Here is a 15,573-nt window from a genome sequence, read left to right on the forward strand (position 1 = left end):
GCTGGCAGCCTTGACTCCTTCGAGGGGGTGGGGTCAGATCAGCGGTGGGAGTGCAGCTTGAACTTCCTAAGTCACTTTCAAGCCCCTATCCCACGCTAGGCCTGTGCTTGGGCCTCACTGCAACTCTGAAGGAAGTATTAGAACCCGCTTTAGGGTCCAAGGTTAGAAAAGCAAAGGGCTTCACAAGTGCTGGACTTGAACCCATCTATCAGATTCCAGATTCTCTAGTCTTTCCCATGCTCCCCCTTCGTTCTCCGGGCAAGTTCAGGGAGAGTCGTATCCAAGACCCACCCAGGACATGCTTTCTCAGCATGAGCTCAGTCCCCAAAGGAACTCAGATTTCAGCCCTGGCCAGTTTGGCTCAGCGGTTAGAGCGTCGGCCTGCGGTCCGGAGGAACTCAGATTTCAGGCAAATACCATATTTCCTTGATTCTAAGTTTCATTCTTATTCTCACTTTTATGTTTCTGATTATCAGGATCTTACAAACAGTAACATCTTAGATTTTAGGAAATTTAGTAGGCGTCCTAGAGACTGCATTTAAGTGTCTCTGTTCAGCTACCAACTAGCTTTGTGTCTTTGGGGAAGTCACTTTACCTGACTGTACCTTGGGGAGTTTCGTCAGCCTGCCTGTTGGGACCGGCCCTGCCACTTGACAGTTGTGTGGCTTTGCAGTCTTCTCTGGGCCTCAGTGTCCCCAAATGACAGGAAGGGTCACTGATTTTTTGAGGGGTCACCTCTTCTTTGAAGCTGCAGAACTTGTGTCCCCAATCATACAGAAGTGAAAAGCTGAGCTGCTCTGGGTGAAGTCAGGGCCGGAGGGTCCGGCACTCTGGTCTCCGGGCAGCAGCCTTGGCTCCCTCACAAGTCCTCTGCTGAGCTGCGGTTTGGGAGAGCATTGCTCTGGGAGGCAAAGACAGAGCTGGAAGACCTGCGCTCAAGCATGGACTCTCTTTCAACCGCCGGGGTGTCTACAGTATGATCACTTCCCGGTGGCGGGCCTCAGCTTCTCCTCTGTAAAGCGAAGCAGCAGATGAGATGATTTCTACGAATCTCTTCTGGCGCTAACATTCTGTAAATACAAGCCTCCCCCGCTCTACCTCCCAGGCTCTTCCCTCTGGTTGCACATTAGGGTCACTTAGGGAGCTAATAAAATAAAAAAATTAAAAGATGGCAGACCTACTCCCCCCTAACCCAACCCCAACCCCTGCACCATGTTGATTAATGGATCCCAGGAGGGACACAGACATCAACATTTTTTAAAGCTCCTCTGGCAACTATGCTGGCAACCAGGGCTGAGAAGCACCTCCTCCAGACCTGAAGTTTCAAAGAAAAAAATTCCAATGACAGTTCAAAGAAGGAGGCTTAAAAGCTTAAATTAGGGAGAATTTTTTTTTTTTTTTTAAGTTTTACAAATAAATTGGTAGATGGGTGCTTAGGAACCTATAATCTATCAATCAAACAACCCTGAGGGAGGTCAAAAGATTTTTCTTTCTAAAAAGTTTTTGGTACTCAAGTATCTAGCAAGTGATTCCTAAGCATCCGCCTCTGCCGTAGGTATGATGGGAGAAGTAACCAAGTGTAATACGGGGCCTCCTCTGAGTCTGGAATCTAACTGGAGAAGCAAAACCAGGGGCAAACAGTACGGTATAAAGTGAAGTGCTAAACCTCAGATAACATTTATTGGGTACTTTTATTGCATGCCAGGCACCAAAGGCTTTATAGTATAGTAAATGAACTTAATCCTCACGACAACTGTTAAGGGGAGTTTGGTTATTATTCCTATTTCACACCTAAGGAAACTGAGGGTCAGAATGTTATGTAAATATGCCTAAGCCCATAAAGCCAGCAAGAATCAGAGGCGAGGGTTGAAGCCAGGCTTGTCCAAAGCCAAAGCTGGTACCATTTGCCATGCCTCCAATCTCGGGTGGGGAGATCCCCATATAAGCTGCATAGGATGCCTAGAGGAACCTGGGTCTGGCTTCAAAGCATGTGCTCTACTCATGAAAAGAGGAAACCCTTAGGATGCTTGGAGGTGAGGGAAAGTGAGGGTAGGTCACATGACACAGGGCCTTGAATCTTAGGCACAACTTAGACTGCAGCAGGAAAGAGAATTTTTTTTTAATCCTCACTCGAGGACATTTTTCCATTTTTTGTTCAGACAGAGTGGGAGGGAGAGAGAGGAAGAGAGAGAGAAACATTGACGTGAAAGGGACACATCGAGTGGCTGCCACCCGCATGACCAACCAGGGCCGGGGACAAACTGCAACCAAGGTACACGCCCTTAGTGGGAACCAAACTCGGGTCTCTCAGGACCGCAGGCCAACGCTCTAACCACTGAGCGCAAAACCGGCCAGGGCAGGAAAGAGAATTTATCATGTCTTAGAGAAAGTGGTTGTGTCCTGCTGGGTGTGCTAGGGAGGTAGGAGGTGAAGTTGGTCCTGAGAACAAGGGCTGGGTCCTCTACATCTTTTTCTCAGAGCCTAACACAGGCCTGGCACAAGGTTGTTACTAAATATTTGTTGAGTGAAAAGTTGAGAACTGCTTCTTTGAAGTCACTTGGAAATCTTTTTTTATATATTTTTTCTCTATTGATTTTTAGAGAGAGAGGAAAGGAGGAGAGAGAAAATCATCGATGAGAGAATTGGTTGGCCGCCTCTTGCATGCCCCCCACTGGGGATCGGGCACACAACCTGGGCATGTGCCCTGGCTGAGAATTGAACCAGCGACCTCTTGGTGCACAGGTGGACGCTCAACCACTGAGCCACACTGGACGGGCTCACCTGGAATTCTTAATCTTCACCTCCAACTCAGGCTAGTGTAAGAGCTGCTGCAATTACACTGCATGACACTGCAGCCCTGGACGGAGGCAGAGCAGCAAGAGAAATGAGGGATGGATGGTGGAGACAATGCAAGCAACTGACTGGCATGGCAACACATCATTATGTAACCAACTGGACTAGACAGTAGAGTAGCATTCACATTCATGCTTAGGGCTGCAACTATGACCATATATATGGCCAGCAACCAAGCCAGCAGAGTTCATTTTATAGAAAGGCAGTGTGGTTTCCAGAAACTACCTGGCCAGAAGTGTCACCTGTGAGAATATTAAACTATGCCAATTCTGTAGGGTGCTTTTCCAGTGACAGTTGGAGGGGGTGGGGAAATTCCTGGAATTGGCTAAGGCTAAGGACTAATATCTTCGATAATTGTTTCCCCAAACTTCTATTTCAAGAACTCAAGACTGGGAGCCAATTTAGAGAGCATCTGTCAGTAAGCAAACTCCACAATCTCATTGCTTGTGTCGAAGTGGAATCCCATCCCACCCATTTCAATGGGAGCTCAACTTCTTCCAGGGTGGCAGGACCAGGGCACAGATCTATGGACAAAACTAGGCTGATGAACATTTAAATCCTGGTAATTCCCCAAACCACTCAAAGCCCCAAATAAAATTATGGTTATGAGTCTCACATGGCAGCTGTTTCAGCTCTGCTCACCCTAATAGTACAGGATCAAACATTGTTTCCTCATAATGACTGAGTGGGGAGGTTAGGCCAAAGGGCAGTCCAAAGGCTTGAAGGCCACAGCTCTTGCTCTGATCTGACTGAAGCATTGAAGCCCCAGAGCCACTGGGAAGACTGAAGAATGCTTATGGCCAGGTTGCAAGCTGATTTTTTATTAGCATCAAATCCAGGCTGAATGAGAAACCAAGGTAATCTTTACATTTCTCAGAATGCCATAAATGGATTATGAGGGTGCTGAGTTATTAATCTCTTTTTTTATCCTCACCCGAGGACATTTTTCCATTTTTTGTTCAGAGAGAGTGGGAGGGAGAGAGAGGGAGAGAGAGAGAGAGAGAGAAACATTGATGTGAAAGGGACACATCGAGTGGCTGCCACCCGCACGACCAACCAGGGCCGGGGACAAACTGCAACCAAGGTACATGCCCTTAGGGGGAACTGAACCGGGGTCTCTCTGGACCGCAGGCCGACGCTCCAACCGACGCTCTAACCGCTGAGCCAAACCGGCCAGGGCAATCTCTTTAGAGCTTGGGTGTGTCTGGCTGGTCACTTCCAGCTGCAAGCAGTCTCAACAGTCTAATCCAGTGTAACTGTTTATCCCTCAGTGTCACACAAATGTCTCTCTCTTTTTAAGTCCTAAGGTGAAAAGGTTAGGAAGCATTGTTCTACAGCATTACTGTTTAAAGGTCATCTTTAGCCCTGGCCAGTTTGGCTCAGCGGTTAAAGCATTGGCCGGCGGTCCTGAGAGACCCAGGTTCGGTTCCCACTAAGCGCTCGTACCTCTGTTGCAGTTTGTCCCCGCTCCTGGTTGGGTCGTGTGGGTGGCAACCATTCGACGTGTCCCTTCCACGTCGATGTTTCTCTCTCTCTTTCTCCCTCCACACTCTATCTGAACAAAAAATTGAAAGAAAAAAATAAAGATCATCTTTATTCCTAATAATTTTTGTATACAAATTTAAAATTTAAGACCTGAGCCCTGGCCAGTTTGGCTCAGTGGTTGGAGCGTCGGCCTGTGGACCAGAGTCCAGGGTTCGGTTGCCACTAAGGGCACATACCAAAAAAAAAAAAAATTTAAGACCTGAATAATACAGCAGTGGTTAAGATCACTCTTGTTTTGAGAATCTGACAAAGCCAAAGTTCTTCTTCCCAGAATGCACCTCTAATCCTTCATGCAATATTTTGTGTACAACTTCAGAGGATTATAGAATCCAGATTAAGCATCTGTTCTGGAAGGATTGTCAGACAAGCCCAAATTTACTAATTTTAGAGGAGTTCATCTGCTTCTTTTCCCCACCCTTTCTCTACTACAGCTTCAGAAGACCAGAGGATTGTCAAAGAAAAATCTGAAAAAAGCCTTATACTGAACTCCCTTAAAACTTCCCGGGGAATGTGCAGACATCACTATCTACTCCGAGTGGCATTCCTCAGAAACTCCCAGCTGCTGAGGGAGAGTAATGCTAACCACTGGCTCCAAGCACCACCTCCCCTTGCAGTACCAACTGCTGAGTGTTGGGAAGCACTTGCAGGTCCAAAGCAGTCTCTGCACACCTCCCCTGGGTTTGGATGCATTTCTGGTTAGTGTTAATAGTCCTGGAAGCCCCATGTAATCACCTTACAGTCGCCCTTCTCTTTGCAAGCACACGACCTTGTTCGTGTGTATTCATCACTCCACACTTGTCACTAATCAAGACAAGATTGTATAAATGGGGAACAGGGGAAAAAAGGAACATTTACATTAATTAATTTTAGCAGCATCTTTATTGCAACAAATAACCTGTAATAAAATGCAACAAAACTAATGTTTTGCTTTACATGATTAAAAGCTATGTAGCTGAAAATGAGAAAACCCATAAACTCACTGGTGTGAGACATGCAATTCTTTTTATACAAGTCAATGCTTAAAACAGCAGGCACTTTATGTTCTAAAATTAAAGACCTGAACTCCAATTGTGCTAAATACAACATAAATTTGTACTGGGGTTATTTAAAAACAAACATATGAACACTACTTTTTCTCTGTCAGTAAGGGCCTTCTGAAATGATTACCTAGAGCTGTCTCTTGACAAAGTAAGAAAATCAGGAGCCAGCACCTTGCACTATATTATGTCTCCATATTTTAGGCTTCATGATGGATCAGTGAGATTGGGAGGAGCTGGGAAGGTGGAAGTTAGGGAAGCTTCCTTACTCCCTACGTCTGCTGGAATGAACATCTTAGTTTAGATGGGGCCATGTCTCTTTTCTTACTTCAAATAGCTATAAATCGGGCTTCCAGGCTTAAGCAAGCGCTCTATATCCCAACCCCCAAGTCCCCCCCACTACACCAAGGAAGATACATTTAGTATAACAATTTTAATTAACTTCAGAATGTCATATACTAATGAGAAGTACTGCTTCATTAATAAGCATGCTTAGCATTTACTTTAGAATGGAAAAATTAACCATTTTATGTTATCTTTAAAATGCTTCATAGGAATATATTAATAAATACTTCTTTTAAAATTTGCCTTTTCTACATACTTAACTACCATGAGTCAGGACATCTGGATGGAATCTAGTACCAACTGAACACTAACTGGCCAATGTATATATATTCTTCTATTTATGTAGGTTCCTCATCTAGCAAAGAATATTAGATTATATCAAAGATATAATAGCTTGAAAAATGTATGATTTTATAATGAGAGATCTTATAGGAATCATTCCACCTAGAGAGAGAACGATGTTACAGAAAGGCGGGATACACCGTCTGTAAGGAATAAAACAAGCAGTAAAAAAAAGCATCATTATCTAGAGCTCAGTCTTTGAAAAAGTAGCGCATGCATTGTGACTTCATCCTCTTGTACGAGGCTTTGGAAACGAGCCAGGAACGGCAGAGGGAAAAGCCTTCATTCCAAAAGGACTCTCCAGACAAAGGGGACACAAGTTAACGATACCTTGTGCCTCTTTTAGAGTGAGAAGGGACCAATAGTTATCACAGAGCAGCTGTTCTGACTATTGTTTTAGGTTCTTGTAAACAAGTCCAGTGTAAAAATTGCCTATTATACTCTTAATCCAACCCTTTTATCTACAGAAGTCTCTTAAAGCAGCCCGCGGATGACTTGCTTTAGAGCCACCTGGAGAGCTTCTTAGAAACACAGATTCCTGATCTCTACCCAAATAAATGGAATCCAAATTTCTAAAATTGGGGTTCAAGACTGCATTCCTTTAGGTACGTATCCCAGATGAATTTTAGATTTCGAGTCCCACTGGCTCAGCAATGCACAGGGTACCATACCTGCCAATGGTTGGTCGAGTGCTCCCATTTATCAAGCCTACAAAAACCCTGCTCGATGTTTAACCTAGTGCTTTTTGGCTCTCATCAAAACTGCTGCTACTTTGATATACTCTTGCCTTTTAAGTTGTTACCTGTAGACAGGGGACTAACAGTTTTAGTGATATTTCGACTGATTGCTTGAACTGACTATCATGCTTTTCACATCAATTTAAAAAAATCAAATTCAGTCAAGCTCTCTTTCTGCAAGTGAATTCAGTCAGGTATTTTCCCCTACAGAAGGAGACTGGCATTTAAGTGACTGGGAACTACAACAGAAGCATTTCTTGTGATATGAGGAAAGAAGAAAGCAAGATACAAAAGTAAACCTGCGAATTCAGAAGCTCATGAGGTTTTCAAAGGTTTGTTTTGGTGAAATAAAAGACGCTATTTTGAAGAAACAGCCTTAATGGATAAGAGGCTTCAAGTGAGTAGCTGTGTGAAAGCCACTGCCCATGCCGTCTCTGCTTTGCACATTATATCATCTGGATGCCAACCAGTCCACAAACACCACCTTCAACTGTCAGATATATACTTAAGTCAAGTGGGAAAATACTTTCATGGGGAAGAAAAGTTACCCAAATCAATTTAATTTAACACTGAAAAAATATAAACAAATCTTGGCATGGGAAAATATGATAAACGAAAGTAAATACATATACAGACAAAAGGGAAAAGTGTGGCACCTATTATACAGTGTAAATACACAAACAGCAAAGCCCTCCCCTTCCCATGGACAGGACCACCAGGTCACCCTGCCGCTTCTGGACTCCCTCCAACTTCCCAACTGGCCCTTGGTAAGGTCCCTCTGACGCACAGTCACCGTTCTTACTAACAAAGGCTGTGCCCTCTGAGGGAGGAGTCTACTCTGTGTAGTGGTGAGGGGAAAAAAAGGGCAATTTTTCTTGGAGTGTTGTTTAACAACTTTCCAAACACTGAGGCTTGTGATAAACAGGATGAAACTCATAGGTACCTTCTCTGCCGCTAGCTCTGTGACCCATCTAGCACCCTGACTCTAAGGGGACAGATCCCAATCAGCACCTGAAGCCTATGGGCTCCCTTAACAGTAATGTGCTAGAGCTAGCCCAGGAAATGTCATGGCCATTCAAGGGACTGCTTATAGGCTTTGAATACTGAAAAAGAGACATGGCTTGTCAGGGATCAGTTTATGGTAGAGAGGTTGTTGTGGAAACCTCTTTATTTTATGCTCACAATATTTAAATTATGCTCAAATAATTTTTAAAAAGGATAAAGACAGTTTAAATTTGTAAGGTTTCCAAAACTAAAAGAAAATAACAAAAAATTAGAATTTAGAATTATAAAAGTAACTTTCTTAAGGTACTTTTCCTTTCCTGAATAATTTAGTCTACAACTGTTGGCAAGAGAGGAATTTTTGAATTCTGGTTTCCTTAACATTCTAGGGGTTTAAATTTCACTGTCCAAACATTTTCATAAGGACTTTCGGTCAAATTATACTTCTGCTTAGTTGTTAAGCAGACCCTTGCCTTCTGCTCCCTGTCATTCTCCATAGCCCGGTCTCCCCCACTGCACCTCGGTTCCCTTCCATCTCTAAAACCCTGGAGCATTTTAATAGGAAATGCCCAGTGGAAAATGGCACCACTGCATTTTCTGAAGAATACGAGTGAATGTGCACTTCTTCCTTTTCCTAAAGGAAAAGAAATTGCCAGTAAATATTTAAGCTCTAATCATTTGGTTAAACATTTTTGCCTGTAAATATCAATTATTATAAGACTAATTAAATCCATGCTACATATAGTTACTAGCCTTTATGAAAAAGGAACTCACTCTGCCATATCGTCAAAGAGAACTATTTATATTAGGTACAGTTAAAATTGGCTAAAAACCGATCAGAGCTTGAATGAAACAAAATATGTGTCTTTAGGAGGCCACTAAGTATTCCTTGAAAAATCATTAATGACTGGTTAAGTCATAGGTTTAATAGTGATTAGTTCATAACATGCCGGATACACCCCAAGCAATGAAGCATAAGCTATTCAATTACATTTAAGTGCTATCAGATCTGTAACTAGTCAGAGATTCTGGAATTGAACCAACCAATCACTAATATCATCATATTTTAACAAACTCAGACGTATACTGTAAAAATACACTAATTAAGTCCATGAGGTTTATAATGCTATTAAAAGTGAAAATAAGGTAATATGGATACATAGTGCTAATGTCTTATTTCTTTCAGTAATTCTCAAGGTATTGCTGGGTCCCTTAGAAGTGTGTTCTTCAATTTTCTGAGTGTGTGGATAAAGTATTAGATTACTATCCACAAGCTGTAGATGCCTGCATGGCAATGCGGCAGGTATCAAAATGTGATGATCAGTTCTATGCTCTCTCTTGATTAACCCTCCTCATTTGGTAAACAGCCAGTGTATACCAGAGTTCTACACAAGTCAGAATTACATCACTTTCAGAGCAGCAATATGTGACCCAAGGTTTTCTTGAAGGTAGTGCAAAAGATGCAGTTCATAATGTTCTCCAGATTCAGGAACTCTTATGCTGTGTCTCTCCTGAGGATAGATCTTAACAACAACAAAAAATCAAAAAACAAAAAATAAGAATATATTAATACATCTTCTTCCAAAGCTTTCCAGAGATTTTCAACAGGATTAGTGAAATGGAGCATACCTCTCCAAGACATTACACACATACATTCTATCTAACGGCCCCTTTCTTTTTTTTAAATTTTCAATTACAGTTTATAGTCAATGTTATTTTGTATTAGTTTCATATGTACAGCACAGTGGTTAGACAATCATATACTTTACAGAGGTCCCCCACCTTGGTATTTTGAGAACCCACCTGGCACCTTACATAGTCATCACAACGTTATTGACTATTCCCCATGTAGTACTTTATATCCCCATGACTAGTTTGTGACTACCAATTTGTACTTCTTTATCCCTTCACCTTTTTAGTTTTCTTTTTTTTATCCTCACTTGAAGATATTTTTTTCCATGTTTTGTTCAGACAGAGTGGGAGGGAGAGAGAGGAAGAGAGAGAGAGAGAGAGAGAGAGAAACATCCATGTGAAAGGGACACATCAAATGGCTGCCACCCGCACGACCCAACCAGGGCTGGGGACAAACTGCAACGGAGGTACACGCCCTTAGCGGGAACCAAACCCGGGTCTCTCTGGACCGCAGGCCGATGCTCTAACCGCTGAGCCAAACCAGCCAAGGCTCTTCACCTTTTTCACCCAGCCCCTCAACCCTCCGCCCCTCTGGCAACCACCAGTCTGATCTTTGTGCCTATGAGTGTGCTTCTATTTTGTGTTTGTTTATTTTGCTCTTTAGAGTTCACATATAAGTAAAATCATATGGTATTTTTAAAAAAGAATTTTTTTCTTTATTGATTTTAGAGAGAGAGGAAGGGAAAGGGAGAGAGAGAAACATCGATGAGAGAACATCAATCGGCCGCCTCCTGCATGCCCCTTACTGGGAATTTGTGCCATAACCTGGGCATGTGCCCTGACCAGGAATCAAACTGGTGACCTCTTGGTGCATGGGTCAATGCTCAACCACTGAGCCACACCGGCTGGGCTCATATGGTATTTTGTATTTATCTGTCTGAAATTTTACTCATCATAATACCCTCCAGGTCCACATCTGCTGTTGCAAATGTTAAGATTTCACTCTTTTTTATGACCAAGAAATATTTTATTATATACATATGTACCACAGCTTTTTTATCCACTTGTCTATTGATGGGTGCCTGGGTTGCTTCCATAGCTTAGCTATTGTAAATAACACTGCAATGAACACTGGGGTACATATATTCTTTTGCATTAGTGTTTGGGTTTCTTTGAACATATACCCGTAAGTGGGGAAAAGACAGTCTAGCCCTGGCCAGTTTGGCTCAGCGGTTAGAGCATCAGCCTGCAGTCCAGAGAGACTCGAGTTCGGTTCCCGCTAAGGGCACATGCCTCGGTTGCACTTTGTCCCCGGCCCTGGTTGGGTCATGCGGGAGGCAACCACTTGATGTGTCCCTTTCACGTCGATGTTTCTCTCTCCCTCCCTCCCACTCTATCTGAACAAAAAATGGAAAAATGTCCTCGGGTGAGGATATAACAACAACAAAAAACCAACAAACAAAAAAGTCTGTACAATAAATAATGTTGGTAAAATTGGACAAGTACATGCAAAAAAACAAACTAGACGACCTTCTTACACCATATACAAATAAACTCAAAATGGATTAAAGACTTAAATGTAAGACCCTCTCTTCTTTCTGTAGTTCCCTACACACCACTAAACTTACAGAAGGATTTTTGTGTAGACCAATGGTTCTTCAAGTGTGGTCTGCAGGCTTCTGGGGTCTAGTTTTGTAAAATCAAAGAAGAATATCCAAACCTTGCCAGTCTGACTCAGTGGTTAGAGCGCTGGCCCAAAGACAAAGGGTCAAGGTTTTGATCCCCAGTCTCAGTCAGGGTGCATGCATGCAGGGACAACCAATCTATGTGTCTCTCTCCCATTGATGCCCCCCCCCCCTCTCTCTTCTCTTCCCTTCCACTCTCTCTAAAAATTAATGGAAAAAATATCCTCAGGTGAGGATTAACCAAAAAAAAAAGGGGGGTGGGGAATACACAAGGTCAAGCTACTTTCAGAACAATACTAAAACATTATTTGTCTTTATTCTCTGGGTTGGCATTTGCATTGATAGTCAAAAGCAATGGTGAGTAATAGTGCTGGTGCCTTAACATGAATCAAGGCAATGACATTAAATTGTACTAGAAGTCACAGTATTCTTCACCACCACATGCTTGTAATAAAAAAGGAAAATGACAATTTCACTTGTCTCAATAAAAATAAAAATTAAATTTTATTAAATTGCAACTCTTGAGTAGATGTCTTTTTAATATTCTGTGGTGATGAAATGGAAAGAATGCATAAAGTACTTCTGCTATAGGATGTCTGAAGAAAAACAACTTGTACAACTGAGTTGTGAGCTGAACTGCCACTTTCTAAATGGAACTTTATTTGGCTCTAACTGTTGAGCCAAACCGGCCAGGGCTCATTTTTAACTTGAAAGAATGGCTGACAATTATGGTGATTCAGACTTGGGTATTTGGCAAAAACTTTCTTAAAAATGGATGAAGTGAGCAGGCTAAAGAATGACACTGACAGTATTTGTTGCCAATGATAAATTTTGAGCCTTTAAGAGAAAAATCAGTTTTCTGGAAAATTTGCATCTACCACTACTAGCTCATGAACTTCCCCATATGAACTTAAGAGACTTTTCTGATGAGATCAGTGAAATTTTCATGTGAGTTTTAAAATACTATATAATGAAAAGAGTCAACATTTAGAAGACTGGCATAACACAGTGAACCAATATTTTCCAGATGACCAATGCATGGGTAAAAGATCCACTTGAAGTATAAGATTCAACAGATTATAATGTAACAGAATATGCAAAGTTTATAGATAGGGCTCAGATTCCACACAAAAGTTAACCTTTAAGAAAATACCATTTGTCTAGTTTTGTAGTATCAAAGAATATCCACAATTATCTGAAAAGGCTAAACCTCCCATTTCTTAAATACATATTCTGTAAGGCTGTACTTTCTTCACATACTTTTGCCAAAACATTGTACAACACACAATGCATTTGTAAGCAGCTATGAAAATCCAGGTGTCTTCCTTATTAAACCAGACATTAAGAGGATTTACAAAAATATAAAGCAATGCTACTTTTCTGAATAAATCTTTTTGTTTTATTTTGAAAAATAGTCTCTCCCACCCATAAAAATGTGATTTTTTAAAACATATAATAGCTTTAAGTAAATATTTTAAATAAAATAAATTTTTATTTGACTTTAGAGAGAAAGAGGAAGGGAGAGAGAGAGAATTATCGATGTGAAAGGGCAACATCAACTGGCAGCCTCCCATACACACCATTACTGGGAATCAAATTAGTGAGGGGACGACGCTACAATCAGGGCTTAAAATTTTTAATATATATATATTTTTTTCATTCTCTTTAAGAATAATAAGATTGTAGGTTTTCCTCACCTTTATTAAATCAAGAAATGAGCGGGCTAAGAGGGGCTCTGGCATGGGTTCAAACAAGCCCCACGGGTCCAGGAGAGACGCAGGCTTTGGCTGCCTGGTTCTCATCTCTTCCTGACCTCTCCATGACCTCTGAAGGTCTCAGAGAGTGAGCATGTGTGCTGATGAGATTTGTTTGGTTATATGCAAGGATCGGCAACTGACATTGCTCGGAAGACAGCCTGTGTGCGGCCCCTCGGCAGCACTGCTCCTGCTGCCTCAGCCATACAACTTGCATACAAGCCCTGGCCTCGTGAATCGCAGAAACTGGGGCCTCTGCTGGGAGAGCGGCTGTGTCCTGCAGTAGAAAGATTGTGAACTTTGGACTTGGGAACCAGACCCAACCATCTCTGTTGCCTTCTGGCTTCATGGGCAAGACGTTTAGCCTCTATTGTGGCCCAATATTTAGGAGAACAGAGGTCAGAGCCCTGAAGAGGCTCAATGAATCCATCTGAAGTCTGAAGCCCCCTACTAGCAGAGGCTGTGGCCTCTTTGAGTTGATAGCCAAGATGAAGAGAGGCAGTCAATAGTTTTAATATCGTATATGAGAAATACTGATGGACATAAACCACATAAACAAAAGCTGTTCATAAATGTCAACTGAAACATAAAAGAGGAAAAATAATATATTCCATTTCTTAAGAGCATACAATCTATGTAAGAAGTAGAAAGGAGGAAGAATTTCTATTAGAACCTTTTTATTTGAGTAATAGAGCAATGAAGGTGGGTGACTTTCTGGTTTCTGCTCTGATAGCAATATAAAACAAAATTAAAAGGACCATGTAATCAGGTTCTGAAACTCCTTTTCACAACAATAAAATCAAGTAACAATTCCTCACCCTTCCAAGGGGAAGAAGAAAAGCAAAGGAGGACAGTAAATGGATTCCTGTCATCTTTTCTCTGATTATAAACTGAAAACAGATACAGATACACACATCACAGAATCTAATAGGCCAGTTTTCAGCCTGACTTCAACAAAATCTTAATTTTTATCCAACGAGCGGCACTACTTACTATACCTATTAGTTTAGTTCTCCATAAGCAAAGAACGGCCACAGCTGAAAATTCAGCCTTATTCCATAATTTATTGTATTTTAAAGTAATCAATCACTAATCACTATTTATTTTTAAAATGTAAAAAACTCACCTGTAAATCATATGGCTTTCCAGCCCTCACTAAAAAACTCAGTAATATACTGGTGTGTGCAAAATGGACATTCTCATCCAAGAATCCATGTAAGAGCAGTAAACGATTTGGTCTGGAGAAATGGAAATACCAGAGGATTAGGCAAAATAGAGCATTTGGGAAAACCACTTAACTCCTTTAAACTAATCACATTTAACTATGTTAACTTCCTTATACTGTAATGTTAGAATGAGGATTCAACAGTTCAATATTAATATATTTGTAATAAATTAATCAGATTCTACATGTGTGAAAGATTTTAAAAAATAAAAAGATCATGTGTACAATTCCTATTAAGATATTAGCACACATCAATAATGATGGCATGTCCCCAGAAAAAGAAAAATCATAAACATTATTTGTAAAATAATGAAGTAAAATTTTTTCCACCTTAAAAAGTGCATTTAAACTTTTTTAGCACGAGCAATTTGCTTCAAATATAACTTGTAAAAAAACCCCAACACCCACAAACGATATGAATTGGCCTATAATTCAGCTTTGAGAAACACCCATGCCATTCTAGTCTTCTATAAAATATTAGTCTTGGTTATATTATTTGTAGTTTTCATTATTATTTTTAAAATATGTTTTTGTTGATATTTTAGAAAGAAAGGAAGGGAGAGAGAGAGATAGAAACATCAATGTGAGAGACAAACATCGGCTACCTCCTGCATGTCCCCCAACAGGGGATCAAGCCTGCAACCTAGGCATGTGCCTTGACCAGAATTCAACCGGTGACCCTTTGGTGCATAGGATGATGCTCCAACCGAGTCACATCAGCCACGGCTAAATTTATAATCTTAATTTAAAAGCTTGAACTTACTCAGAGGGGAACTTTTCTGCTTGCATGGCCACAGATCCTAAGTAATAGCCCTGTTCATTCTGGTCAGGGTGACCCATATAACGTTCCGTGTAGCCTGTATCATAGAAAATCCACAGAGTGACTGGGGCCCCAGCGATAGCAACCTGCATCCAACAACAGTGATAGTTAAGTGTGATCCAGAAAGGAATGGCTAGCAAAGAGAATTTGTAACTACAAATTTACAGGCTAAAATTATCCTTAGGCTTTAGTCCCACCAGTGGAGCTACATGGTCTCAAGCCATTCAAAAAATCAAAGTGGAGTGCCAAGGTCAAGAACTTGATACTTTGTGAGTCAGTTAACATTCTGTTCCACGGGCATTGTACCAAACCCTTAACCTGGGTCAACTGAAATATAAACATGTTTGTTAAAAGGGCAGACTGAACTAGAACATATGAATGCCTCAGTGTAAGCTCATTCTTGCTATGAAAAAATGTGCGAGAAGTGTCAGTGTTATATATAGGAAAAGCAGTCTCTTTTTCTAAAGCTTCTATTGGCAGTACAAAATTTAAAATAATAAATGAAATATATTTAGGCACTAAAGATTTACCTCATTTTGCCCTGGCCGATTTTGCTCAGTGGTTAGAGCGTTGGCCTGCGGTCCTGAAAGACCCAG

The 15,573-nt window shown here is 41.2% G+C and overlaps 1 protein-coding gene across 6 annotated transcripts in view; it reads right to left on the reverse strand.

The window, feature by feature from the left end:
• Window positions 1-9,045: 9,045 nt before the first annotated feature.
• Window positions 9,046-15,573, reverse strand: part of DPP8 (dipeptidyl peptidase 8) — a 63,289-nt gene continuing 56,761 nt past the window's right edge. For 4 of the 6 annotated variants that reach the window (XM_036256934.1, XM_036256964.1, XM_036256940.1 and 1 more), the window contains 3 exons: window positions 14,921-15,063; window positions 14,059-14,170; window positions 9,046-9,384 (listed from right to left, as the gene is read on the reverse strand). In XM_036256934.1, the coding sequence (XP_036112827.1) occupies window positions 9,262-9,384; window positions 14,059-14,170; window positions 14,921-15,063 (378 nt within the window). In that variant the 3' untranslated portion in view covers window positions 9,046-9,261. Of the gene's footprint in view, window positions 9,385-14,058; window positions 14,171-14,920; window positions 15,064-15,573 lie in introns of those variants that run through there. The other 2 variants (XR_004958964.1, XM_036256947.1) reach the window with 2 other exon arrangements.

This window comes from Molossus molossus, unplaced genomic scaffold (assembly GCF_014108415.1).
Source record: "Molossus molossus isolate mMolMol1 unplaced genomic scaffold, mMolMol1.p scaffold_m16_p_1, whole genome shotgun sequence".
NCBI lineage: Eukaryota > Metazoa > Chordata > Mammalia > Chiroptera > Molossidae > Molossus > Molossus molossus.